The sequence below is a fragment of the Caretta caretta genome, chromosome 9 (genome assembly GCF_965140235.1).
Source record: "Caretta caretta isolate rCarCar2 chromosome 9, rCarCar1.hap1, whole genome shotgun sequence".
NCBI lineage: Eukaryota > Metazoa > Chordata > Testudines > Cheloniidae > Caretta > Caretta caretta.
In genome coordinates, this window is record NC_134214.1 from 61,754,747 (window position 1) to 61,780,373 (window position 25,627).

Sequence of the window (25,627 nt, forward strand, 5' to 3'; positions counted from 1 at the left end):
TCTGACATCACATGATGAGAGCAGAGGTGAGGCCAGGCAAGGGCGAGGCGGAGGCCGGTTGGCACACAGTCCTATTTGGAGCCTGGTTGTGCCATTGTGCTTCCTTTCCCTTTTAGCTCCAAAATCTTCCTTCCCCTTTTAGCTCCAAAATCTGAGGACAAGTTCCTGACAGAGAGTGGAAAGGAGGGAGGGAGGGTTTGATAGAGGAACAGGAAGGCTGCATGGTGCACAGGCCCAGGGAGGGCATTTCAGGCACAGGAGACAGAATGGGAGCATGCTAAAAAGGATAATGCACAGAAATCGGAGCAGCATGGCCCAGAGCACATGTGGGAATGTGTCCCCACCTCCCTCATGTACTCACAGCTGCCCCAACTCTCTCTGCAAACAGGCTTCCCCCCTGCATCATTGTGCAGGTACAAAGGGCCTCCCTTGGCTGTGGACTAAAGAGGCTGCAGTAAGAGGTTAGCATAGGTGTAAAACATTCACGCTTGTGGGTCATTTGTATGAAACCTCCCATGCAGTGAGCGTAGAGCTGGCTGTATTCTGACTTGCCAGCTTTAGGCACCATTGTCATATCTCCTGGGTATCAATTGGCTGTGTGGCTGTCAGGAGGCTTTGGTACCTTCCACAATTGGGAAAGGCTGAATGGACACAGTGGTCCCGCCGTCCGCTGAATCCTCAATGGAGCTGTAGTAATGGTTCGTGGCTCCATTGCTCCAGCTTCACGTTGGTGGAGCAGGGGGGAAAATACGACCCCCTTGAGTGATTCACCATTTCCTCCTGTGAGCAGCTGGACATCAGCAGCTCATACAGGTGATGGCTCAAATCTGATTCCTGGCTACCTCTCAGCTCCTTAGCAGTACAGTACAATACAAAACCAGAGAAGAGGCTTCTCCCAGCTTGCAGCACCGAAAGAACTGGCACTAAACCACTTCATAGACCTGCTTTGCAACCTGGGCAGGTGTGAAGAGGATGTATGGCATGGCAGGGCAGTGCGGGGGGAGGGGCTGAGCAAGGGTAATAGGGGAGGGACAAGGTGGGGCAGTGCTGAGCAAGGTGCATGTTGGGGAAACACTGGGTGAGGGCAACAATTCAGGTGGAGGGCAGTGCTGGGTGAGTGTGCTGGGGAAGTGGGTGGAATATTTTATGCCAGGAGTGTTTTACAATGTGAATGGTCTTTGCTGCTATGTGGTTGGGGCAGTGAAGTACTCCTCACATGCTCTTTTCTGGTAGCACTGGGTCTGTTCCTTGCAGACTCTTTTAAAACAAACGAGTGGCTTGTAACCTTACATTGAAAGATCTTCTGTTTAAACCTTAGGAAATCCGCAACATTCATAATGATGAACTCATGGGTATTCGAAGAGAGGAGGAAATGGAAATGTCTGACGATGAGATAGAAGATCCCTCAGAGACGAAAGAAACAGAAGAATCAGGTACAAACATTTGCTATGGATGATAAATATATCTGCATGTTGTGTCTGGACTGTGTGAATTCCTTGGGGAGCCCCGAATGATAGGTTCCTAGCTGTGGAACTGAGCCAATTACCTAGTCTGAACAGTGGAGCTTCTACTGCAGTTTTCTATAATTGTGATTTAGACGCCAAAAATCTCAGGAATATTGGACTCTGGGCTTTGGTTATCCCTGGGCTAATGTGCTTCAGATTTCTGGAGAATAGGAACAGAGGAACTGCCAGACTGCATCAAAGCCGAGGTCCATTTAGCCCAGTTTCTCATCTCCAACAGTGGCTAGCACCAGCTGCTTCAGAAGGAGGTGTAAGAACCTTGCAGAAGCAGATGTGGGGTAATCCTCCTCCCCATCAGGCTCTCATCCGAATCCCTAATAGTCAGAGACTGGCTTAAACCCTGAAGCAGGAGGTTTTATAGTCACTCAAAATGTTTGTTAATACACCTCTACCCTGATATAACGTGGTCCTCGGGAGACAAAAAATCTTACCGCGTTATATGTGAAACTGCGTTATATTGAACTTGCAATGGAGGGCCATGTAGGGAGGGCTGTGCCTCCCCAAACAGCTTGGCCCCGCCCCCTATCCTACCCTCACCAACTTCCCGCCCCCTGACTGACCCCTCAGAAACCCCGACCCATCCAACCCCCCCTGCTCCCTGTCCCCTGACTGTCCCCCGAGACCCTCTGCCCCTTATCCAATCCCCTGGCCCGGCACCCTTAACATGCTGCTGAGAGCAGCGTGTTGGAGCCAGACACGCTGCCACCATAGGCACCAACTCCATGGGTGCTCCAGGGCTGGAGCACCCATGGATAAAAATTGGTGAGTGCAGAGCACCCACTGGCAGCTCCCCGGCCCCCCAGCTCACCTCTGCTCTGCCTTCGCCGCCTCCCCTGAGTGCGCCGCTGCCACTCTGCTTCTCCCCCCCTCTCCCTCCAAGGTTTGCCGCGCAAGCCTGGGAGGGAGGGGGGAGGAGGGAAAATGCTTTACCGTGTTATATCCGAATTTATGTTATATCTGATTGCGTTATGTTGGGGTAAAGGTGTATTAACTATTATAACTCTGGATATTCTTGTTGGTGACACAAATTTCCAATTCCTCTTCGAATCTTGCTAAAGTTTTGTCCTCAATGACACCCTGTTGCAGTGAGTTCCACAGGTGAATCACACTTTGTGTTAAAAGGTATTTCTTTTTCTCAGTTTTGAATTTGCCACCTTTTGAGTGTCATATTCTTGTGTTATGAGGCAGGGAGAATACAAGTTCCCAATCTCCCTTCTCTAAACCATTCATTATTTCTATAGTTTTGTCATGTCCCTGCTTATTTGTCTCCCAGCCTTTTCAATCTCTCTTACAAGAGTTTTTCCAGGACCTTGATCATACTTGCTGCCCTCCTCTGAACCCCTTCTAGTTCTGTGATATCTTTTCTGAGACAGGGTGACCAGTAGGCTGACCAATTTACATAATGGTCTTAGAATATCTTCTGTATTATTCAGATGTGGCACCAGCCTCTTCCTGTTGGGGGCTAGACAGAAAATTGCGGGGGAGGCTGCTCCCTCCTCACCACAAGCCCCAGCCCTCTCCATGGTCCCACCCCTGCTCCTCCTCAGTTAAGTGCCACCCCCACCTTCTTCCCCCAAGACCCCCAGGTTGGAGGCCAGAAGCCAGAGCGGGGCAGTGCAGGGTGGCCGCTGCGCTGGCTGGTGACATGGTGCAGAAGACTGTGGCGCTTCCATCTCCTTCTCCTGCTGCTGCTTGGGGCCCTGGGGCTGCGGCTGCTCCTCAGCTCCCCACCACCCTTTGACTGCTCACAGCGCGTAAAAGCGTCCTGGGTGGGGGACCCAGCTCTGGGGCTGGCAGAACCCTCGGGGAGCAGCAACCACATGGGGTGGGGCCCAGGAGCCTTGGCCAGAGCGGGTCAGTCTGGGCACTGTGGGGAGTCCCGGACTCTCTACCTGCTCTGGGCGGTGCACCCCAATGGGCAGGGACACAGGCCGGGGGCTGCTGTCGGGCACCCCCACCCCCACTTAGGCTTACTTCTACGCTGCTGCTGGCACTGCCTTCAAAGCTGGATGGCCAGAGAGCAGCAGCTCTGGGCGGGTGCCCACCTCTGAAGGCAGCGCTGCTGTCAGCAGCAGCAGAGAAGTATCTACGTTTGACCTTTGCGCTGGGGGGGTGCCTATTATAGGGGGGCTAAGGTAAATATTGGGGTGGCTATAGCCCCCCGCAAGCCCTCCTCTAATGCTGCCCCTGGTATTATTCACCTCGCCATTCCTTATGCACCCTAACATCCTGTTTGCTCTTTTGACTGCAGCAGCACACTGAGCAGAGGTCTCCATTGAGCTGTCCACAGGGATGCCATGTCCTTTCTTGAGCTGATGCACTTAATTTGGATCCCAGTAAGAATTATAGCTGAGCAAGAGCTTTGCTATCGTAAAGGTTAAGACCCGCTTTCAGTTTAAGGATTGGTAGTTCTAAGTGCTCTAAACTCTATACAGTTAATCAGATTGCCTTGATATTTAGGGTGCCTTGTGGGGGTGCAGGGTAGAGTCAGTGAACCAAATCTGGAGCCATTGGACCAAGTGTAGTCCTGAGATATAGTCCCCTAAATACACCTTTACACATATCTGTTATTATTATATTATACACACACATGATTTTAGAAGGACATTATTAAGGTTGCAATACCAAACATTCAAAAATGCCAGACTGAAAATTGCCCATGCAAGCCATTCACTGGCCCCTCTCCGTGCTTATACATTATGATACATCTCAATTACATGCTCACAATTTTTTCCACAGGATCCCTGCCTCGTTCAGTGCACAGGTGCTTACTGAATTAACAGCTATTCACTATTTTGTTTTGTCCTCATTGTTCAGTGTGTGGCCTATGCTTTATTTACTGCCCGTTGCTCAAATCCTGCTCTGAAGACAGAATTATTAATTTCCTCATGTTGTTCATTGATATGATATCTGAATGCGTCAAATATTTGTGAATTTATTTTCACAACACCCTGAGATGAGGGGTAATATGATTACCATTGTGCAGATAGGGAACAGAGTGATTAAGGTCACACAGATCTCTGCCGCTTGAGCTAATGGAGGAATGGATAGCAGTAGTAGATTGTCATCCTCTGTGTGTGCCAGCCGCAGAGGGGATGGGGCACTTTGCCATTGGGGTTCACAGCTGTTTGCTGACAGCAGAGGACAGGTGAGACTCAGGGATGATGGATATCCGGAGGGGAGTGCATGCTACTGGGCACAGACCCTTCTGTCCCCTCCCCTCCAACCTGTCCCAGTCCCTTTTCCCCACTCCTGGTTCTTCATCCCAGATCCAGTTTTCTTAGCCAGTAGATCCTAGTCTCCTCCTCTCTGGATTCCATGTACCAGTTTCCCCCTCCACTTTCAGTCCCAGTCTCCTGGCCCAGTCATTTCCTGTCACCTCCTCAAGTCCCCAACTCCTTGTCTCCATTCTCCTTGTCCAGCCAGTCCCAATTCTCCCCCTGTATCTTGGCTCTTCATCAGATCTGTCTCCCAACACCCCTCACCTCCCTCCTACTGATTCTCATTCCCAGTCTCCTCGTCCAGCCAGTCCCAGTCTCCTCCTCCTCAACTCCCAGCTTGAGTTTCCCTCTCTCCTGCCAGCCTCCAGTTCCTATCTCTCCACCACCACCACCCATTGTTTTTTTGTCCCAATTTAGTCCCTCTCCCCACCCCCAGAATTCAAATCACGCATCTTTCTCCTCCACACTGTCTGGGCCCTATGGGGCTTGGAGTGGGGCTGGGAGGGGTCGCTAAGAGCACAGGAAAGAGAATCTACCTTCTCTCAGTTCTGATGCCCTGCTCGGGGCCACTCCACAGTAGTCCAGAGCTGTAACTGCCTGCTCAGCTGCAGGATAGAGCGTGCCCAGTATGGCCAGACTCTTTGGAGACATTAGCTGTTAAAATCTAAGATGTCTTTACTGAGCATGTGCAAACTGCTGTCTCTCAAAGTCTTGTAACTTGGCCAAATTTGGGCAGATTTTCGTGGAGATGACAAAATGCACATCCTTGATACAAAGGTCACCTGTCAGTAGATTTCTAGAACTTGCTCCAAAGTGTGGGGTGCTAGAGTTGTCTGAATGTTGTTTGAAGTCACTAGAACTTTTTAACGTTAGCAAAACAACATATTTTCCCTCAGCCTTGTCAGAAACCACTGAACTGCTTTGGCAGGGGGGAAAAGATTTCAGCCTGGGGCAGGCGCCTGGCATGGAAAATTTCAGCTCAGATGGTTGAAGTTTGGCAAAATTCTATGCAACTGAAAACAGGGTCTTGTAATGGAAGTGTCAGGCAGCCTTAATAACAGATAGTAACATTACTTGTAAGACAGTTGTACCTAGAAGCTTCCATTGATATCAGGGTCCATTATTCCAGGAACCACACAGACGCATACTGACAAACAGCCCAGCCCCAAAGATCTTACAGTCTAAATAGACATGGCAGACAAAAGTTGGGAGGAAGTAAATTGTGTTATCCCCATTTTACAGATGGGGTCTGAGGCCCAGATCCTCTGAGGGAGTTAGGCACCAGATCTCCATTGATTTCAATGGGAGTTAGGCACCAAAATACCTTTCAGGATCTGGGCCTACATGACTGGCCCAAGGTCATGCTTTGGGGCAGAGCCAGGAACTGAATGCAGGACTCTTACTCACAAGACCGACATTGCTCTCCTTTTATTTGTTTTTTTAATGTTTGTTCCCTGTGTTCGTCATTCTCCTAGCACTGATGTCCCAGGCAGAGGCCCTAAAGGAGGAAAACGACAGTCTGCGCTGGCAGCTGGATGCCTACAGGAATGAGGTGGAGCTGTTAAAGCAAGAGCAGGGTAAAGTGAACAGAGATGAAGACACAACTAGAGAGCAGCAGTTAAAACTCCTCCAGCAAGCTTTGCAGGGAATGCAGCAGGTAAGGCTACTCTTTCCTATAGTCATGACCTTGCTACGAGTGCAAAGTGGTCTCAGCTTCTCTCCATGGCTCTAAAATGGGAGCAATAGCAACACGCTCAAAAAGCCATTTTCCTTTTTTTCAGCTGGAGCAACAGCTAATATCTTGGAAGTTTTTATATTCAGATGAAAGCAACTTTCTGCCATTCTCAAGGTTACAAAAACAATAGAACTCCTGGGTGGATATGAACTGATGACAATCACCTGGAAGTCTAGTTCTGTTATGTACACATTAATGCATCCTACAGCTATGTCCGAAATGTAGGTGTCAGGGATCCGCAGGGTCTGGTCTTTGCCCCAGCCTGTAACCAGTCCCTTGGGAGTGACAGCTTTGATTCTCCGAACCCCCAAGGTTCACACAGTTCCACACCTGTGACCCCCAAGACTCCAAAACTGGACCTTCGGTCACCCGTGATCCCTATTTCTGTCTGTGGCTTCTTACAGTGAATCCAGCCAAGGCAGACTCCTGTGGGAGACTTGTACAGTACCTCTTCAGGCCACAGTGCTCTCAGTGGGTATGCCTACACTGTAGTGTAAGCCTTGGCACAGTCTCAGGATTGAGCCCAAGCCCTCCTTCCATCTTACACACAAATCCGTCAGATTCGGGCTCAGACCCGAGGGCCTAGGACCCTACAAGAGTGGAGGGTTTGAGCCTGAAGCACTATAGATGCAGCCACTCTGGGATAAACCGCATGCCTGATTGCCTCAGAAACCTCTGCCACCACTTTACCCACAGTCGGCATTCCAACACCAAACTTGCTGGCAATGGACCTGTAGCAGTCTGGGATAGCCAGCTTCCAGATGGTTACAGTAACTTGCTTCTGCACCAGCATGGATGCTCTCATACATGTGTCTTTATGCTGGAGAGTTGGGGCAAGCTGCTCCCAGAGCTCCAGAAATGTAGCTTTGAAGGGTTCATGTAGAGTTCATGCACCTGGAAACATTCAGGGCACACCCTGAGTGTTAGAATCATAGAATCATAGAATATCAGGGTTGGAAGGGACCCCTGAAGGTCATCTAGTCCAACCCCCTGCTCGAAGCAGGACCAATTCCCAGTTAAATCATCCCAGCTAGGGCTTTGTCAAGCCTGACCTTAAAAACCTCTAAGGAAGGAGATTCTACCACCTCCCTAGGTAACGCATTCCAGTGTTTCACCACCCTCTTAGTGAAAAAGTTTTTCCTAATATCCAATCTAAACCTCCCCCACTGCAACTTGAGACCATTACTCCTCGTTCTGTCATCTGCTACCATTGAGAACAGTCTAGAGCCATCCTCTTTGGAACCCCCTTTCAGGTAGTTGAAAGCAGCTATCAAATCCCCCCTCATTCTTCTCTTCTGCAGGCTAAACAATCCCAGCTCCCTCAGCCTCTCCTCATAAGTCATGTGTTCTAGACCCCTAATCATTTTTGTTGCCCTTCGCTGGACTCTCTCCAATTTATCCACATCCTTCTTGTAGTGTGGGGCCCAAAACTGGACACAGTACTCCAGATGAGCCCTCACCAATGTCGAATAGAGGGGAACGATCACGTCCCTCGATCTGCTCGCTATGCCCCTACTTATACATCCCAAAATGCCATTGGCCTTCTTGGCAACAAGGGCACACTGCTGACTCATATCCAGCTTCTCGTCCACTGTCACCCCTAGGTCCTTTTCCGCAGAACTGCTGCCTAGCCATTCGGTCCCTAGTCTGTAGCGGTGCATTGGATTCTTCCGTCCTAAGTGCAGGACCCTGCACTTATCCTTATTGAACCTCCATCAGATTTCTTTTGGCCGAATCCTCCAATTTGTCTAGGTCCTTCTGTATCCTATCCCTGCCCTCCAGCGTATCTACCACTCCTCCCAGTTTAGTATCATCCGCAAATTTGCTGAGAGTGCAATCCACACCATCCTCCAGATCATTTATGAAGATATTGAACAAAACCGGCCCCAGGACCGACCCTTGGGGCACTCCACTTGATACCGGCTGCCAACTAGACATGGAGCCGTTGATCACTACCCGTTGAGCCCGACAATCTAGCCAGCTTTCTACCCACCTTATAGTGCATTCATCCAGCCCATACTTCCTTAACTTGCTGACAAGAATACTGTGAGACACCGTGTCAAAAGCTTTGCTAAAGTCAAGAAACAATACATCCACTGCTTTCCCTTCATCCACAGAACCAGTAATCTCATCATAGAAGGCGATTAGATTAGTCAGGCATGACCTTCCCTTGGTGAATCCATGCTGGCTGTTCCTGATCACTTTCCTCTCATGCAAGTGCTTCAGGATTGATTCTTTGAGGACCTGCTCCATGATTTTTCCAGGGACTGAGGTGAGGCTGACTGGCCTGTAGTTCCCTGGATCCTCCTTCTTCCCTTTTTTAAAGATTGTTTTAAAGGTTGTGTAGGAGCAGTGCACACACTGCTCCGTCCAAAGACATGGACCATGGGAAGTCGCCCAGAGGACATAAACCATGGGAAGCTTCCTTGGACTGGGCTCAAGGCCTGAGAACAAGAACTGTAGTAGATAGAGGCTGGTAAATAAGAATATTAATCAAAGTCATATTATTTCCTTTGTTAATGCCTATTGCGGTCGGAATATGTAATGCGCAAAAAAAAAAAAAAAGTTAACAGGCAGAAGCCTGTTAGCAAACCAGCTTTCTTGCTTGCTTAAAGCTTTGTCCTGTCTTGTCTTTAAACCGCAACATAGCTTTCTTCATGTGAAAGTTCTGGATCCATTGCTGGTTGTTCCAGGTTTGCAAGACAATGTGGTCCCACCAGTCTGTGCTTGTGGCCCTGCACCCGAAGCACTGGTCTATGTAGCTGTTATACCGAGCGTCATGAGCAGCATCAGCCAGTTTGAGTCTGTGATGTCAGTCTCCTCCTTCTCCTGCTCCATCATTAGCTCTGTCAGGTGCCTTGGGTGGGTCAGAAAACTCTGCTGAAAGTTCACCAGCGTCTCACAGAAGCTCTGCCCACCTCCTGAAACAGGAATGAAAGCCCAAGAAGAAGTAGTTTTTCAAATGGCTTCTCTTCTCCATGTTGCTGGCTCCAGTTGTTGGGAGCCTGCAGACCAAAACGATGGCTTGGCAGAATGAGTTTGGTGGGCAGTTCAAACTTCCTGTAGTGTGCCAGGTGGACAGCCAAATTTTCCCATGCTGCACCTCAAACAGAGGGCTAGAGTAGCCACATTTTGAGAGGGCGCTAGGCAGTCTGGAATACAGTTGATTGGATTTGGATCTGCATACTGTAGTGTGGACCCCGGAGCCGTGGGTTCAGGTCTGGGTTGGAAAATCCTTGATCTAAGGCTGGCAATCAGTGTAGATGCTCAAGGTCATGGTTAGAATCAGAATCATAGAATATCGGAGTTGGAAGGGACTGCAGAAGGTCATCTAGTCCAATCCCTTGCTCAAAGCAGGACCAAACCCAGGTTCTCAAACCCGGGGTCCTCTAACTCGAGTTCCACTAGCCCTGGGCTTACATTGCAGTGTAGCCATACCCAGTGAGCATTTGCAGCACTATCAAAACAGAGTAGAGTTTATAAGTCAACCGTAGTGCAGCATTGGGATGTCCATAGAGAAGCATAGAGAAGCAAAGGTTAAAACAGAGTCCAAGATGGCCAATGCCAAGACTCCCTTGAGTCATGCTGGTGAGGGAAGCATCTTGGTTTCCTCTCTCTCTTTCTCTGTCCCTTTGTCGTTCAGTCCCAGGTTAGTATGTGAGTCTCTGCAAAGGCCGGCTCTGAGACAAGCCACCTGACACCTTTCCCCTTTGTTCTCCATCTGGGACCTTTGCTCTGCTTCCCTGCCGAGGTGTGGAGGAAAAGTGTCTTCCTCTTGGTTTTTGGTTGCTAAGTGTGAACAGCCTGGCCATTGGGGTTCCATTTCTCTGGGTCAGTTGCAGCCAGTCCTTTAATGACCCATTCATACCACCCTAGACAGTTACAACACCTCATGTCCCCTGCTCTGTCCCAAGAGCATCTTTTAACTCTTTACACTCTGTGCATAGCAATGCAAAGCACAGAGGAAAACTGAGGCACGCTCAGGAATGATAAAAATATTACCAAAATTCCCACTTTATCCCAGTAGGGTCTACGGTTAACCTCTCAGTAACCCCAGGGTGTAAATTATCTATTTATTGTTAACCTGGGTGTGCAGGAAAAGTGGGAATTACAAGCTAGTTTTGTCTTTGTTAATGGAATGTTATGGGTTTCTAATACAGTGAGAGGGCACTGGGGGCAAACATGTTCCCAGCGACTGTGTGTGTGTGAGAGAGAGAGAGGATATGAGACCCTTGTAGCTACAGCTCTAATCTCCCTTATGCCAGCAAAGCAGTGCTTGTAAATCTTAACAGCAGCCTCAGCACAGTTCAGGCAGACTGGCCTCCAAAATTCATGGGGTCCATGAGAGACCAGTGGGTCACTCTGTTGAAACAAGAGTGTCTGAGGTTCTGAGTGAGTTGGATATCACTGGGGGATGTGTTGCAGTTTGCTATGTGTTAAGGATAGCGGTGAAAGCCTTATGGAACATTGGAGTGTGATGTTGGCACCATTGCACGTCAGGGACAAGGGATGCAAGGCACTATTCCCTCAGCTTTATATTTCCATATTTTAAAGATTGTGGGTAGGTGGGATTGGCCCTGAAGCAGCCTTCACAGTCTTTTAAACACTGTTGCCAGTGCTCACAGCTGGGGACAAGTCTTGTGAGATTTGGTGGGGGGGATGGTTTTAAGACCTAGCTTCTGGGGCCACATGATTATGTGAGACTAAGCTTTCATTTACAGAAAAGTAAGATTCTAGCACAGCTGGGCAAATAATTGATTTGATTCGCTGGCAGTGTTTTCAAAAATTGAAAAAATTCAAAACCAAAGTTTATCAGAATTTTTAGCTAATCGAAACCCTGGAAACATTTTTCCTTTGGGTTGGTGGAATCATTTCATTCAGCACAAATGGAAATGTTTTGCTCCAGACATTTTTAAGAAAACCAAAGGAAATGAAAGGGTCAGTTCAAAAACTGCCACAGGAAGAGGAGGAGGCCTCTCCTCCCCCGTTAAAATCTTTAGTTCTGTGGTTAGGACATTCACCTGGGATGGGGGAGATCCAGACTTGAATCCCCTTTTTAAGACCAGGAACTTAAACCCAGATCTTCCAGCTACCATGTTAGTGGACTAATCAGCAGGCTATAAGGTATTCAGAAATAGGGCTCTCCTATGTAGAAGCTGTTCCACTTGTATAAGATAGTCATTGGTCCCGAAAGAGAAGTGTGACACTGACTCTAGTCCAGTGGTTGGGGCTCTCACTGGTGGGGAATGTCCTAGCTTCCAGTCCCAGCTCCACTCAATATCCCACATCACAAGTGAGGGCCCTAACTGCACCACTTTCTCCTCCTACTATGTTTTGGGGCCTAAATCCCATTGTGTATCTGGACAGAAAAATCAAAACAAGACTTTTGGAAATGTCAAAATTTTGGCATTTCCAATTTTTTTTTTTTCGTTTTGACCAAAACTATTTACCGCAAGTGACACAAATGCATGAAGTGTTTTGGTCACTCTGTATCTGCCTTTTTCATCAAAAACAAGTTTCAGTCAAAAAATTTCACCTTGCTGTAGTTCCTAGCCCTCATGCTGCAAAAAGAAGCTTGAAAATATGATCCAAGTGTAGCCCAAAGGCTCAGTAACTAGAAGGCAAACCTAATTTTTTTTTTCAGATCTCATGATTTTAGGGCCTGACTCTTGATTTTAACTGCTTAGGGTTGGCAATGTTGCTTAACAAGGCTTGTGTTTGTGCTATATAAATAAAATCCTAATGTAAAATAAGATAGTGTCTATCAGCCAAGTTGCTTCACAATAGGAACTGTGCAGAATAGCCCACCACAAGTAAGACCCCAGGACCAGCAACCTTGTAGATCCCTCACCTTACCTGGTTATTGGATCAGTCCACAGCCCTTTTTAAACTGATAAAGGTCACAGAGGAGCAAAGTTCACAAAAGCACCTGAGCTTTAAAAAAGTATTAACATTTTAATGATCGCTTGTTCCTTGCCTCCCCATCTCGACAGTTCTCCTTCCTGGTTGTAGGGAAAGCCTGATCCTCTGCTGTCTCTCCTGCTTCAGCTGTTGGGCTTGCGGGGGCAGAATTTGCTGCAGAAGAGAAAACGTGCTTCTGCAGGAAGATGATCAGGAGAGCTAAGGGACAAGCAACCACAGGCCCTTGAGGCAGGAGCCCTCCTTAGCACCCAGCTAGCCTGCAGGAACCAGGGATAGGCCCTTACGTGGCACACAATTTAACCCAACTCCTGCAACCTCCCAAGTGAGCTGTGCTGGAGGAACTGAGAACGTTCTGGGACTGTATAGATACTAGGAGGAACTCGGACAAAGCAATCTCATTATAAATTAGTCTTTGGAGGTGCCCTAAATTAGCACTGCTATGGGTAGATAATTGTTCTGAAGTGTAGCAAAATATGTTGTTATTTCAATAATAATTATTTGGTGGGTGGTGGAGAAAAAAAATGCTCTGAAACTGGACAGATGGGGGAAAAAATGGGCCATTTTAGGCATGGAAAAATAGCTTGCCTAAAACATAACTACACAAAAAGGGGTTGAACATTTGCCTAGTGTTCCTGAGAAATGCAGTTTCTGCATGAAGAAGAGTACTTGTGGCACCTTAGAGACTAACAAATTTGTTAGTCTCTAAGGTGCCACAGGTCCTCCTTTTCTTTTTGCGGATACAGACTAACACGGCTGGTACTCTGAAACCTGAGTTTCTGCATAAACATTTTCTCTTTCATGCAGCCTTGTAGTTTTATTGTTTTGTTTAATTTTTATAGGTGCTCATTTAGGAATTTGCAAATCACCATTATGCATATCCTAGAAATATAAAAGTAACGTTACAAAAAGTAACACATCACTTTTTGTTTAGAAAAACATGCCACAACAACAGAGTCATCATGGCGTGTTTCTGTTAGTCTGGATAAAACAAAGTACAGGACAAACCACCCTACGCAGCCTAGGATGTGCTGGTTTGGAGTATTTTCTTGAGCTTACCTCATGTTAACAACCCACCACGTTTTTTTTTTTTATATCTAGCAATATTCAAAGAAGTTTGTCACATGCCATAGGATTTTGTGGAAGCTTTTCTTCCTTTTATGGATGGAAACTTTTAAAATGTTCTGAATTTGACTCACGTCTTTGTCTAAGAGCTTGTTACTCATTCCATGTTCTTTAAAACAATGGTGTGTGAAAGTCATGCTGTGGTCTGAATTGACCTTTTCTCTTCTAGCATCTTCTGAAATTGCAAGAGGAATACAAAAAACGAGAAGCCGAGCTAGAAAAAGTGAAGGAAGACAAAATACAAATGGAAATGTTGTTAGAAACACTGAAGGAGCAGGTATGTACCGTCTGGGCCTCCAGACTTCTGTATGACGTTTCAGTAATAGACTGTTGCTGGGCTTGTGGCCATTGGATATCATAGCTCACTCTATGTGCAGCACAAGGTACAGATGGAGGAGATGGCCTTAGCCTGGCTTGGGTGGCAGTGGTCTGCTTTGATTGAACAACTGGCGGACTCCTAAAGAGATTTGCTACCACATTTATCAGTGTGGACTTTGTGGATATTTTGGAGCTGGAACCACCATATGAATATACATGGCAGAATTTCTGGTGCTTACAATGCCATTCAAACATCCATGCCTCTTTTCATGAAAGTAAAGTTGTTTTGTGCACCTTTGCTTTCCATAGTAAAAGGGAACAAATCTCTAAGGGCACGTCTTAAGAGAATGCTTTGCAAAATGCAGATTCATCTACCAAATCTGTGTGAAAACGAGAGTAGTCAGCATGGAAGCTGTTACTTTCAAGAGCAAGCTAAATTCCTTTCCCCTCCCTAAATTCCTTTCCCCTCCCAAATAGATCTTCATAGGGGAAAGCTGATAAGAGCCTAAAATGCAGCAAACATGGAGCCAAATTTTACATTCCTTAGTCCAACAGAATTCCCATTGAAGACAGAGTTTCCAGGCACCATCTGTAGTAGAGAGAGAGAGAGAGAGCTGGAGCACTGGACTGGGTGTATGATCTGAGGCCTGAACCAGAGGCTGTGAACTAAAGTCAGGCCATGTATTAAAGTAGATGCTTACAAGTTCACTGTTTGGTACATGGACTTGGCAAAGTTGTTGTTAGTGTACTAGGCACTAGATATTTATGTAAATATATTTTAGAAGGCTAGTATAGATATACCCCAATCTAGTACAAGATAAGGTAGTTTGACAGAATAATGAATAGGGATGTTTTGTCCAAGATATCAGGAACAAGGAGTGATGATAAACAGATGTCATGAAACATGCAAGGCGGTACACAAGTTGCTTATCCCGGTTGTTTGGCTTAGTCTATAAATGTCGGGGTACCTTGCCTTAATCCTTTGTGTGGCCGAGAGGACAGCAGAAACTCCTGCTGCTGACTGAGCCGCTCCTTGCCATCTGGCACTCCGGTTAATGTGCTTGTGCAAGTTGTGCGAATCTTGAGGACAATAAATCTGGCTGAGTGTCTTTGTTACCCAACCATGCCTGTGGTCTTCCCCTATGAGTAACATGGAGGTCTGCTGAATTAGCAAGCTGCACTCTCTGCTAGTGCTGTTAACAGCGGAGTTCCAAGGACAGAAGCATTGAGCAGCTCCAACAGCGTAGCAGCCTTGACAGCGTTACAATACTCATCCCCACTTCTTTGAGGATGAGCCTCTGTAATGTCCCTCATGAACAGCTGTTACCCACCTCCCATTCAGTTGCAATGTACTGTTGGAACATCCTAAGATTCACTGTGGCTCACAGGAAAGAGTTAATGGGAGGTAGTGGACTGGAACATCGGGTGAAATGTTACTCTAAGCAGAAAGGGCTGGGAAGCACTGTCCTGGACAAATACATTCCTGTAGCCTAGGCAGGTGACAAAGAGGAAGGAATAATGTTGAAGAACAATAGGGCGTAATCCTGAGGCACTCAGCACTACACAGGACTGGGCCCATTTTTAGTGGGCTCGTCCACACCACACCTATTTAGATAGAATTTAAGACTAAATTGGACTAAATTTTGGAGAAGTGCATCTTGATGAATGGAAGCTACCTTACAGTACTCCTGGTGAGAGATGATCAGGGTTAGGGTAGAAGTTGTGGTCATGTGGGCAGAGAGGAAGGGTCCAGTCTTGGAGATGTGCAGATAGAAGATTTAGCTGTGGGCTGTGCGTGTGGAGACAGAGAGGGACGAATCAAAGAAGCAGCTGAAATTTTGGGGTTGAGCAACACGGGGGATGGTGGCACTCTCCACCATAATAGAGAAAGTGGGGAGGGAGAAAGGCTTTGGGGGAAGATCAGGAGCTCAGTTTCACCCATGTTTGGTTTTGGAGATGGCTGGATACCCCTAAGGAGCTGTCAAACAGCCAGGCTGTTAGTGTGGATGGAGGGAACAGGTCCCAAGCAGTGAGGTAGATCTGTGAGGTGTCAGCGTAGAAATGTTTGCCAAAGCTGAGTTTGCAGAGATGATAACCCGGAGAGAGGTTCTGAGGGAGCTGAAGAGAAGGTCTACAGTGGGATACCCCATGAAGAAGGTGTGTGGGGGGAGGCTGGGGGAAGGCGGGAGGAGCACCTTCTGTTTGAGATATTGAGGGCTTGAGAAGTTAGAGAGTCAGGAGAGGATGAAATCCTGGAAACCCAAGGGGGAGAAGATTTTGAAAAGAGCCTGGCTGATGATGTCAAAGGCAGCCAATAGGACAAGGACAGGAGGGAGAGGAAAGAGAAGGTAAAGGCTGTGAAGGGTTCCACAGCATGAACTGCTAGCTGTGGCTTATTGGATCCCCGGCACCAGTCCTGGCCTGTTGAGAGAGAGAGATAGAAAGGTTTGCTGCTCCAAAAATGAGCACTGATTGAGCTCCTTGGGGAGCTGGAAAAAGCTGCCTGCTCTGGGATGGCCAGCATGTTCCCAAGATTCCCAGTTGGCCTCCATCTGCACTATGGCTGCTGTTGTGAGTGCCACAGGGAATGCCTTTGCAACCATTGTCTAGTTAGTGACTTAGACTCAGAGAACCCGCAGCCAGGATTTGGGACTTGGCTTTAATGAGGATTCAAAAGTCTGGAGCGTTTCAGCATGGGGTGTCTGTGTTGGGCTGTGAGTAGAGGAGCCTCTTGGCCAGCTCTTACCATCACATGTACATTTCTACTGTTGTTTGATTGCTCCCATCTACTGACTGCACCTTGTAGTCACACCCATTTGTCAGTGCTGGGCCCAGGGAGAAGTAGAGCTCCCTTAACAGTTAGCTGTTCCTGTGTGTTGCAGCAAGCTTGCTAAGACCACCTGTTGAGGTCTCAGGGACATGGGTATCGCCAGCAGGGGAAGTGGGAGTTGTTTATGAGTCAATGGATTGATTTTCTGTTGGCTTTATAAAGTGTCACCTTTCTCTCTCTGCTCCTCTCCCAAACCACCTCCTCCCCCCTGTGCTCTGCACTAGCTGTTTTCATGAGGTATATCTTGGCTGGTCATTGCCTCCTCAGAGTACTGTCTGTTGTGTGCTGGGAGGGAGGATGACAGCCATTGTGTACAAATCCTCACAAGAGGTGAAGGCCCCCCACAACTCTGTTAACTGAGTACAGTAGATCCAGTTGGACAGTAATGGCACAGATCTAGTCAATAACTCCCTGACAAGAGAACTCGCCCTCTCCCTGTGCTTTAGCTAGTGCTATGTACTGGAGCAGGGGTTACACACAGTAATTGTCTTTCTGGTTGTTAAAGTATTTGAATCTCAATTAGATTGCTCCAATTTGAGCACTTTATTTGCAAAGATCAATGAACAAAGCTAATATTTTACCAACTGTGCTAAAGATTATAACCTTTTCCCTTTCTGTAACTGAATGTAGCAAGAGATGGCAGATGAAGAGGACAAGGAGAGAGACGTGGTTGATAATCAAGGAAATGTAAGTCAGTGTGTTTCTTTCTGCTACTTTAGGCAGAGCATCTTACTGAGAGAAGTGGTGACAGTTCATAATAAATGGATCCATTGTTTGGAGCTGAGTATATAAGCCTGATGCGTGTAGGCTAGGAAACAAGAAACCATCACATTAAGCACCATCAGCAGTCTCAGGCTGGTAAAGAAGTACATTTCTTCAGAGCTGTGGTGTGGGGAGCAGGCTCAGGGTATGAGATGACTTGCTGCATCCTAACGCACAGAGGATTATATCTGTTTGTCTTCTTCAAAAATATCTGTTCCCTGATTGCGCCTTGAGGAAAATAATGTGATTCCTTTTATTGATTTAGTAATATGTGATTCGACTCTCCTACCCACAGACTGCAGGAGACCCCTACATATGTCTCTCAAAGGGCCACACTCCTTTCTGGCTATCTGCAACAATACAATTAGGAAAGCAGGCTTCGTAGGGCTGCTACATCCCCTCCCAACACAGGAGGGTGTGAGGGGGCAGGAGTGGGAAGCTCCTGCACTCAGCTCTGTAACTTCACCGGCATGTTGGGGAGTGTATGCTGCCACCGAGTATAGACCCGGTGCAGGTTACTCCCTTTCTGGAGCAGCAAGAAGACTGAGAGGGAAAGTGGGATTTTGCTAGTCCCAATCTCCAGGCCAACACCCTGCCCTTTTGGTTAACTAATTGGAATTAAACAGTAGCTTCCTTGCAGATTGATTAGTTCTGGGGATTGACCTGTGTCGGTCACTGATTCAAATCCAGCCACATCAGGAGTGACTGAAAGTCATTGCCAGCTGATGGCTGCCTGGTCCATAACTAGTGAGGATGATGGATTTACTTTCAGCACCTACCAACAACTGGCCAAGTGACTGTCCTTTTGTTGGTCTCTGCAGAGAGATGAAAGGTTAACTGCCGCACCCAGCTGAGCAGGGTTGATGTACAAAGGGAGGAGATGATGTAATAGGCAACACTTGCATTTTTATGCTTTGCTGCACCTGTTCTGTGGATAAACAGACTATTCGTTTCCTAGAGAAGTCTCTGTCGCCTCTTAGATCAGTCAAGAATTCAAGACAACACTTAAGTACATGCTTAACTTTAAAGTGTGGTTACATTGTATTGATTTTACTGAGAGTTAAGCACTTGCTGAAGTGCTTTCTTGAATCAAGGCCGCAAGGGGAAGTTCTACTCTGAAAAGAGGATGATGTAAAAATGGCAGCTCCTTTACCAGCAGAGCTGCCCTAAGTGTGTATTGAACTAGATCCATTCAGTTTAGTAATAATCATTGACTGCTTTTTATTCCATAGCCTTGTCGAGCTGACACAGATCTGGGAAAATGAGCTTGAGTCTATTCCATCTTATGATAGAATCATAGCAATGCAGGGCTGAAGGGACCTTGAGAACTCATCAAGTCCAGCCCCCTCACTGAGACAGGACCAAGTAAACCTAGATAATTCTTGACAGGTGTTTGTCCAACCTTTTCTTAAAAGCTCCAGTAATGGGGATTCTACAACCTTCCTGGGAAGCCTATTCCAGAGTTTAACTACCCTGAGAGCTAGAAAGCTTTTCCTAAAATATAACCTAAATCTCCCTTGCTGCAGATTAAGCCCACTGATTCTTGTCCTTCCTTCAGTGGCCATAAAGAATAATTGATCATCATCTTTTTTATAGCAGCCCTTAACATATTTGAAGACTGTTATAAGGTCTTCTCAGTCTTCTTTTGGCAAGACTAAACAACCCCAGTTTTTGTTGTCAGGTTTGCTAAACCTTTTATCATTTTAGTTGCTCTCCTCTGGACACTCTCCAATTTGTCCTCATCTTTCTTAAAGTGTGGTGCTCAGAACTGGGCACAGTAGACCAGCTCAGGCCTCACCAGAACCGAGTAGAGCGGGACAGTTGCCTTCCTTGGCTTACATACAACAGCCCTGTCAATATACCCCAGAATAATAATATCCTTTTTCGCAACTGCATCATATTATTGACTCTCATTCAGTTGACTCAACCATAACTCCCAGATCCTTTTCAGCAGTACTATCACCTAGCCACATATTCCCCATTTTGTAGTTGTGCATTTGATTAGTCCTTCCTAAGTGTAGTACTTTGCACTTGTCTCTGTTGAAATTCTTCTTGTTGACTTCACACCGATTCTTCAATTTTTTAAGGTAATTTTGAATTATAATCCTGTCCTCCAAAGTGCTTGTGGCCCTTCCCAGGTTACTGTCATCCACAGATTTTATAAGCATACTCTCCACTCCATTATCCAAGTTAGGAATCACTGGACCCAGGACTGACCAGATGGGGCTCCACTAGAAATGCCCTCCCAGTTTGACCGTGACTTATTGATAACTATTCTTTGAGTACAATCTTTCAACCAGATGTGTACCCACCTTATAGTAATTTCCTCTAGACCACATTTCCATAGTTTGCTTCTGAGAATGTCATGTGGTGACTGTGTCAAAAGCCTTACTAAAATCAAGATATATCATGTCTACTGCTTTCCCCCAACCACTAAGCCAGTAACCTCGCCAGTGAAGGAAATTAGATTGATTTGGCATGATTTGTTCTTGACAAATGCATGCTGGCTGTTCCTTATAGCCCTATTATCCTCTAGGTGCTTACAAATTGATTGTTTACAAATTTGTTCCAGTATCTTTCCAGATATCAAAGTTAGGCCGATCAGTCTATAATTTCCCGGTTCCACCCCTTTTTAAGGGTAGGTGCTCTGTTTGCCCTTCTGTAGCCCTCTGGTACCTCACCCATCCTCCATGAATTCTCCAAGACAATCGCTGATGGTTGAGAGATTGCCTCAGCTAGTTAGTTCCTTAATTGACCTAGGATGAATTTCATCAGGCCCTGTTGATTTGAATACATCTAATTTATCTAAATATTCTTTCCTTTTTTGGCTTGTGCTCCTTCCCCCTTGTTAATATTAATTGTGTTGAATATCTGGTCACCATTAAGCTTTTTAGTGAAGACTTACGCAAAATAGGCATTAAACACCTCAACCTTCTTGATATCATCAGTTATTAGTTTTCCTTCCCTGCTAAGTAGAGAGACCTACATTTTACTTTGTCTTTCTCTTGCTCCTAATTTATTTAAAGAACCTCTTCTTATTGCCTATTATGTCCCTTGTCAGGTGTAACTCATTTTGTGCCTTACTGTTTCTGATTTTGTCTCTGTGTACTTGTGCTATTTTTTTATTCTCCTTCTTAGCAATTTACACATATTCCCATTTTTTGTAGAATTTGTTTTTTTTATTTTCAGGTCATTAGAGCGCTCTTGATAGAGCCATATTGGCCTCTTACTGTTTTTCCTATCTCTCCTTCGCATCGGGATAGTTTGAAGTTGTGCTTTTAATATCGTCTGCTTGAGAAACTGCCATCTCTCTTGAACTCCTTCATCCTTTAGATTTTCTTCAAGGGGACCTTACCTACCAGGTCCTCCAAGACCTTTCCACTCGTCTTATCCAGAACACCTCATCCAGTTTTGGAAGAAGACTTATCCAGTTCTCTGGCATCCAAACAATTCTGTTGACTCCAGCTCATCATTCAGGTTAATTTTTTAGGCATGTTACAGCTCTTTGCCTACGCTGGGCAGGCCCAGATGCAGGGGGTTTAGGTACAGGGTGATACCACAATTCCAATTCATGTCACACATCACACAGTTTATATACATCTTTCCTAGCTACTAATGTCTATACTTCTTGCATGTAAAGACCAATTGCTTTCAGATTGTTTAAGGTAAGTTTATAAATTCAGGGTGTTTCTGCCTACTTCATTTACTATAAACACATCTACAATAGTTAGCTGTTTCAACAGTTATGTTTTCAGGCCTGTTCAGCAGTTGCTTGTTCAGACACGTTCTGTCTAACTTGGGCCTGCTCATGGCAGCTAAACCAAACTTACAAGCAGTTGTCTGAGTTTGTTAAAGTCTGCTGTTTTGAAGTCCATTGTCCTTAATCTGCTGCTGTCACGCCTTCCTTTCCCCAGAATCATGAAATCAACCATTTCATGATCACTTTCACCCAAATTCAATTTCATCTTCAGTTTTACAACAAATTTCTCCCTTTTTCTCAGAATCAAGTCTAAAATGGCTGTCCCCCTGCTGACTTCTCTTTCCATTTTCTTAAACAAAAAGTTGTCCCCAACTCATTCTAAGAATTTAGTGAAAATTTTGTGTTTTGCCGGATTAATTTTCCAACAGATGTCTGCGTAGTCCCACATTACTATCAGGGCCTGTGTTTTCGATATTTCTGTTATTTGTTCTAGAAATGCCTAATCCACCTCCTCTTCCTGATTTCCTTTACTGCAGATTCCTACCATGACATCACCCCTGTTTTTTCCCTCTTATTTTGAACAGCATCAGTTCAATTGTATATTAAATTCCAGGTCAGTTATTCCTGTGGAAAACTATTGGAGGCAATGAGGTTACATAAGGATCGCTAGGGGCCTACTATGGCCTGCCAAGGCCATATTAATGGTGAGGATGCATGTGTTGGAAAGAACCCAGCTTGACTTTCCAATTCCAGTGTGACTTAAATTCAGGGAATGTAATACCTAGAGAAACAGAACACAACTGTTAATAATAATACCAAGCTCTTATATGGTGCTTTTCATTCATAGTTCTCAAAGTGCTTTACAAATTAGGTTAGTGTCATTATCACCGTTAATCTTAAATGTTTCCATCTAAGATTTATTTTTAAGCTAATCGTGTTTTAAATGCAAAATACTGTAAGGACTCCTTTTTCTAACAGTGGGAGGAATTGATCAAGGCAAATATAAAGGTTCCCACAGCAACATGACCAGTGTCCCCCATTGCACATCTCATGTGTTTTGTGGGATGCATTTTATGACATAAACAATGTATTAAGTGACACATTGAACCAGAAGAACAAAAATTGCAACTCTGTAAAAACTGTTCAAGTTAAAAACTAAGCTAGCATTTAATTAATTAGAATGAGTGCTATATTGTGCAGGTATGGAGTGGATGGTGTTGTTTTTGCAGGAGAGCAGTACTTACAGGATCTGTGCATCTAGCCAGGAGAAGGAATGCCCACTTGAGAGGACTCTGAGCTGTAGCCCTGTCAAATCTGAACGAGAAGCTTTATTAGTAGGTAAGACTCATGGTACAGTATGTCTGCTAATGGTAAGACTGTTGTAATGCTGCCGTCCATGCTACATAGATTCAGACTCCATGAGAGATGCTCTCAGGAGGTATTGTAAATGCAGCTCTTCCAGTCTCAGTGTATGTGCTTCTTTCCTCAGTTTCATGGACTGCTACAATAGCAGGCCAGGGGTGAAATGCTGGTCCCACTGAAGTCCATGGCAAAGCTCCCACTGACTTAATTGGGGCCAGGATTTCACCCTTTGTGCATTGCTGACGTAGAGGTCTCATATCATGTACCTAGATCTGTTCTTGTCACACAATGACACACACTGTACACTTGATGGTGACTTTCATCTGATATATTGATATGTTATGCACCTTTAATCCCCTTGCCTGCACTCTCCCTGCTGGGCTTTTATCACTTTACCACGTGCTAAAGTACAATTGCTTTGTCACAGGTCAAGCTAGGGCCAGCATCATTCCTCTGAATCCTCATCTAGACAAGGCCACATCTGCCTCCCTGGGACATATTTTCACATTTCAAACCTCTGAGCAGTTTCAAACACTCTCCATTTTTTTAAACAACCTGCTACTAAAAAGTTTCCTCCTTTCTCTCCAATTGACAGTGCTCTGAAATACAGGATAGACAATATAAAGTCCTCGACCCAGGACCATGTTTAAGGTCCAAAATCTCATGGACCGTAAGTGCTCCTCCATCATAGCAGCTGCTAAATCATGACCCACTAAACTGTTCTAGACTGTGAATTATGTTGTTAAACTACACTTGGCTTCATGCATGTCTGCAGCCTAGCACTTCCTGCTGTGAAGAACCATTAGCCTGTTCTCAGAGAAAATTGCCCACATTGGAATTGGGACACCAGGAAACATATAATGAACTTAGGTTGATAATGTGATCCCTTCCTTCTCTGCATTTGCTCTATTCACACAATAAGGTCTTAAAAAGTACTGCAGGAAAACTGAGCTCCTTGCCATGCTGATCCAGTGCTTTACTAGCTCACGCATCTGGGATGCATAATCATTGAGATTAACAACTCTTCATTTGAGGAAGGAAATCCACCACCACCACTTCAGAAGCATGCTAAAATTCAGCCAGCTGACCACTCTCCAGCTACCACCCAGCGTCGCCCATGCTGGACTAACTAACTAACTAAGAAGTTCACCCAGGGTCAGTTGCATGACAGCCAATATCCTAGACCCCTACCAACAGTCTTCAGTCCAGTTCATGGAACAAAGACCATGCAGTGAGATGATGTTCTCTTGACAATGAACAAGGGCCACACAGCCAGACACTCAGATAATATGACCAGAAGAGCCTTAAAGTTTTAGACTGAGCAGAACTGACTCACTTACATGATCTGATTCTTGGATCCCTTGGTGCAAAGGGGCTGGAAACTCAGCAGATCTGGCCAGCTGGAAATTCACCTGGTGTAGAGGGAGTCCCCACATGGTATATTCCAGTGTACTTAGGTGTATTCCTATGTTGTGCCCCAGCTCCCACAGTGCTCCCCTGGTATAGGGGCAATGGCCGGCTTGCCTCTGTGCCAGTTATTCCCAACTGCCCAAATGATCTGCTGGGGATGTAGCCAGCCAGGTATAAGGAAGAATATCTGTAGGGACTGATTCTGCCTTTGGCCAGACCCGGACCCAGCGGGGAGTAATTGTGATGTAAAACCTGTTTTGCTACCCATCACCCTGTGCTAAGCAGAGCTCAGTCTGCCTCCAGAATCCAGCCCTTAGATTGTATCAAGCTCAATGTTATTGGCTAATTTTAAAGGGTATTAATTTGTTAATTTCTGTTGTATTGATACTATTAATCATAACTCTGGCTTTGTCATGATTATTGCTGACAAATATTTTGATCATCAGATCAACTTGTCATCTCAGGGTAGCTCCAGAATTGAAGCTTCCATTTAAAAGATCTGCTTCTAGACCTTATGGTGAAGAGGAACCCTTGATTACACTCATTTTTTTTTCTTCCAATATTAAATGAGATTGGTCCCAAGACCAATCTGTAACCTCCTTCCCGTCTAATAATTCACCTTTCAGCACAGCCCAATTGCTTTTTCCCCTTTAGTCAATTCCTTATCCACCTTACAATTCTTGCACTAATCCCCATTTTCTCTATTAATAATTTCTCATGTGGTAGCATGTCAAATGCTTTACTGAAGTCCAAATATATTATTTTTACTGCATTTCCCTTATCTAAAAAGTCAGTTCTTTTCTCAAAGAAGGAAATCAGGTTAGTCACCCCCTTTTCTGTTTACCTCATTAATTTAATTATTCTCTTTCACAATTTGTTCCAAAGTCTTGCTACTGAGGATAAGGACATAAGAATGGCCATTTTGGGTCAGACCAATGGTCCATCTAGCCCAGTGGCCAATGCCAGATGAAAGCTGAGATTTTGGAGCATCTGATATGGTGGTTTTGTAATTTTTCATGTCCAGCAGTTTTTGTTGGTATTTTTACATTGTTATCGCTCGTTTTAGAAATACTGAGTTTAGACATAATGATGCTGAGTCTTTCAAGTCCCCCTGTGTCTGAGACATTCCCCCCATGCTCCTTAGGAATAAATCCCACCCTCCAAATCCTAATTCCCTCTGAGCTGCCTCCTCCTTGCAAATCAATTAAAGTCAATTACCGCAGAAGATTTCCAAACTGCTTTCCTAGGGGGCAATCCCAAAGAGTTGAAGGCTGGGCTGTAGAGGACAATGTGTCTCTGGGTGGGAGACAGAATCCTAGAGCTTGGGTCTCATGGGTTTGGACTTGTTTTGCTTCTGGTGCTGTGGGCACTGCCTCACGGATATGCTGGGGGCCTGTCTACTTCATCTACCTGCTGCCTGCTTGCTCTATTGATGGTCAGGTGGTTTCTGTTCCTGTCGGCCACAGCCAGACCTGCCTTCATTTGGTTCATCAAAATGTTTGGGAACTAATTTGCATAACTGCCACTACCTCCCTCCTCTCTGTCTCCCACCCTTCTCCCCCTTTTTCTCCTTCCGCCTCTTTGAGTGTCTGTCCTCCTCATGTTGATGCAGACCCCTTGCTACACCTTATAGTGCTTCACGTTGCCCATTGCAGGAGCTTCTCAATCACTTCGAGAGTTGTCTGTATGGGACTGAGGGATATAGCTGTCTGAGTTGCTGCT

The 25,627-nt window shown here is 45.7% G+C and overlaps 1 protein-coding gene across 8 annotated transcripts in view; it reads left to right on the forward strand.

The window, feature by feature from the left end:
• The window catches only part of ENOX2 (ecto-NOX disulfide-thiol exchanger 2), a 134,985-nt gene that overhangs the window by 103,004 nt on the left and 6,354 nt on the right, over nucleotides 1-25,627 (forward strand). For all 8 annotated transcript variants that reach the window (XM_048863436.2, XM_048863434.2, XM_048863435.2 and 5 more), the window contains 5 exons: nucleotides 1,319-1,433; nucleotides 6,220-6,401; nucleotides 13,693-13,800; nucleotides 17,302-17,358; nucleotides 22,363-22,471. In XM_048863436.2, coding sequence (XP_048719393.1) covers nucleotides 1,319-1,433; nucleotides 6,220-6,401; nucleotides 13,693-13,800; nucleotides 17,302-17,358; nucleotides 22,363-22,471 — 571 coding nt within the window. The remainder of the gene's footprint in view (nucleotides 1-1,318; nucleotides 1,434-6,219; nucleotides 6,402-13,692; nucleotides 13,801-17,301; nucleotides 17,359-22,362; nucleotides 22,472-25,627) is intronic.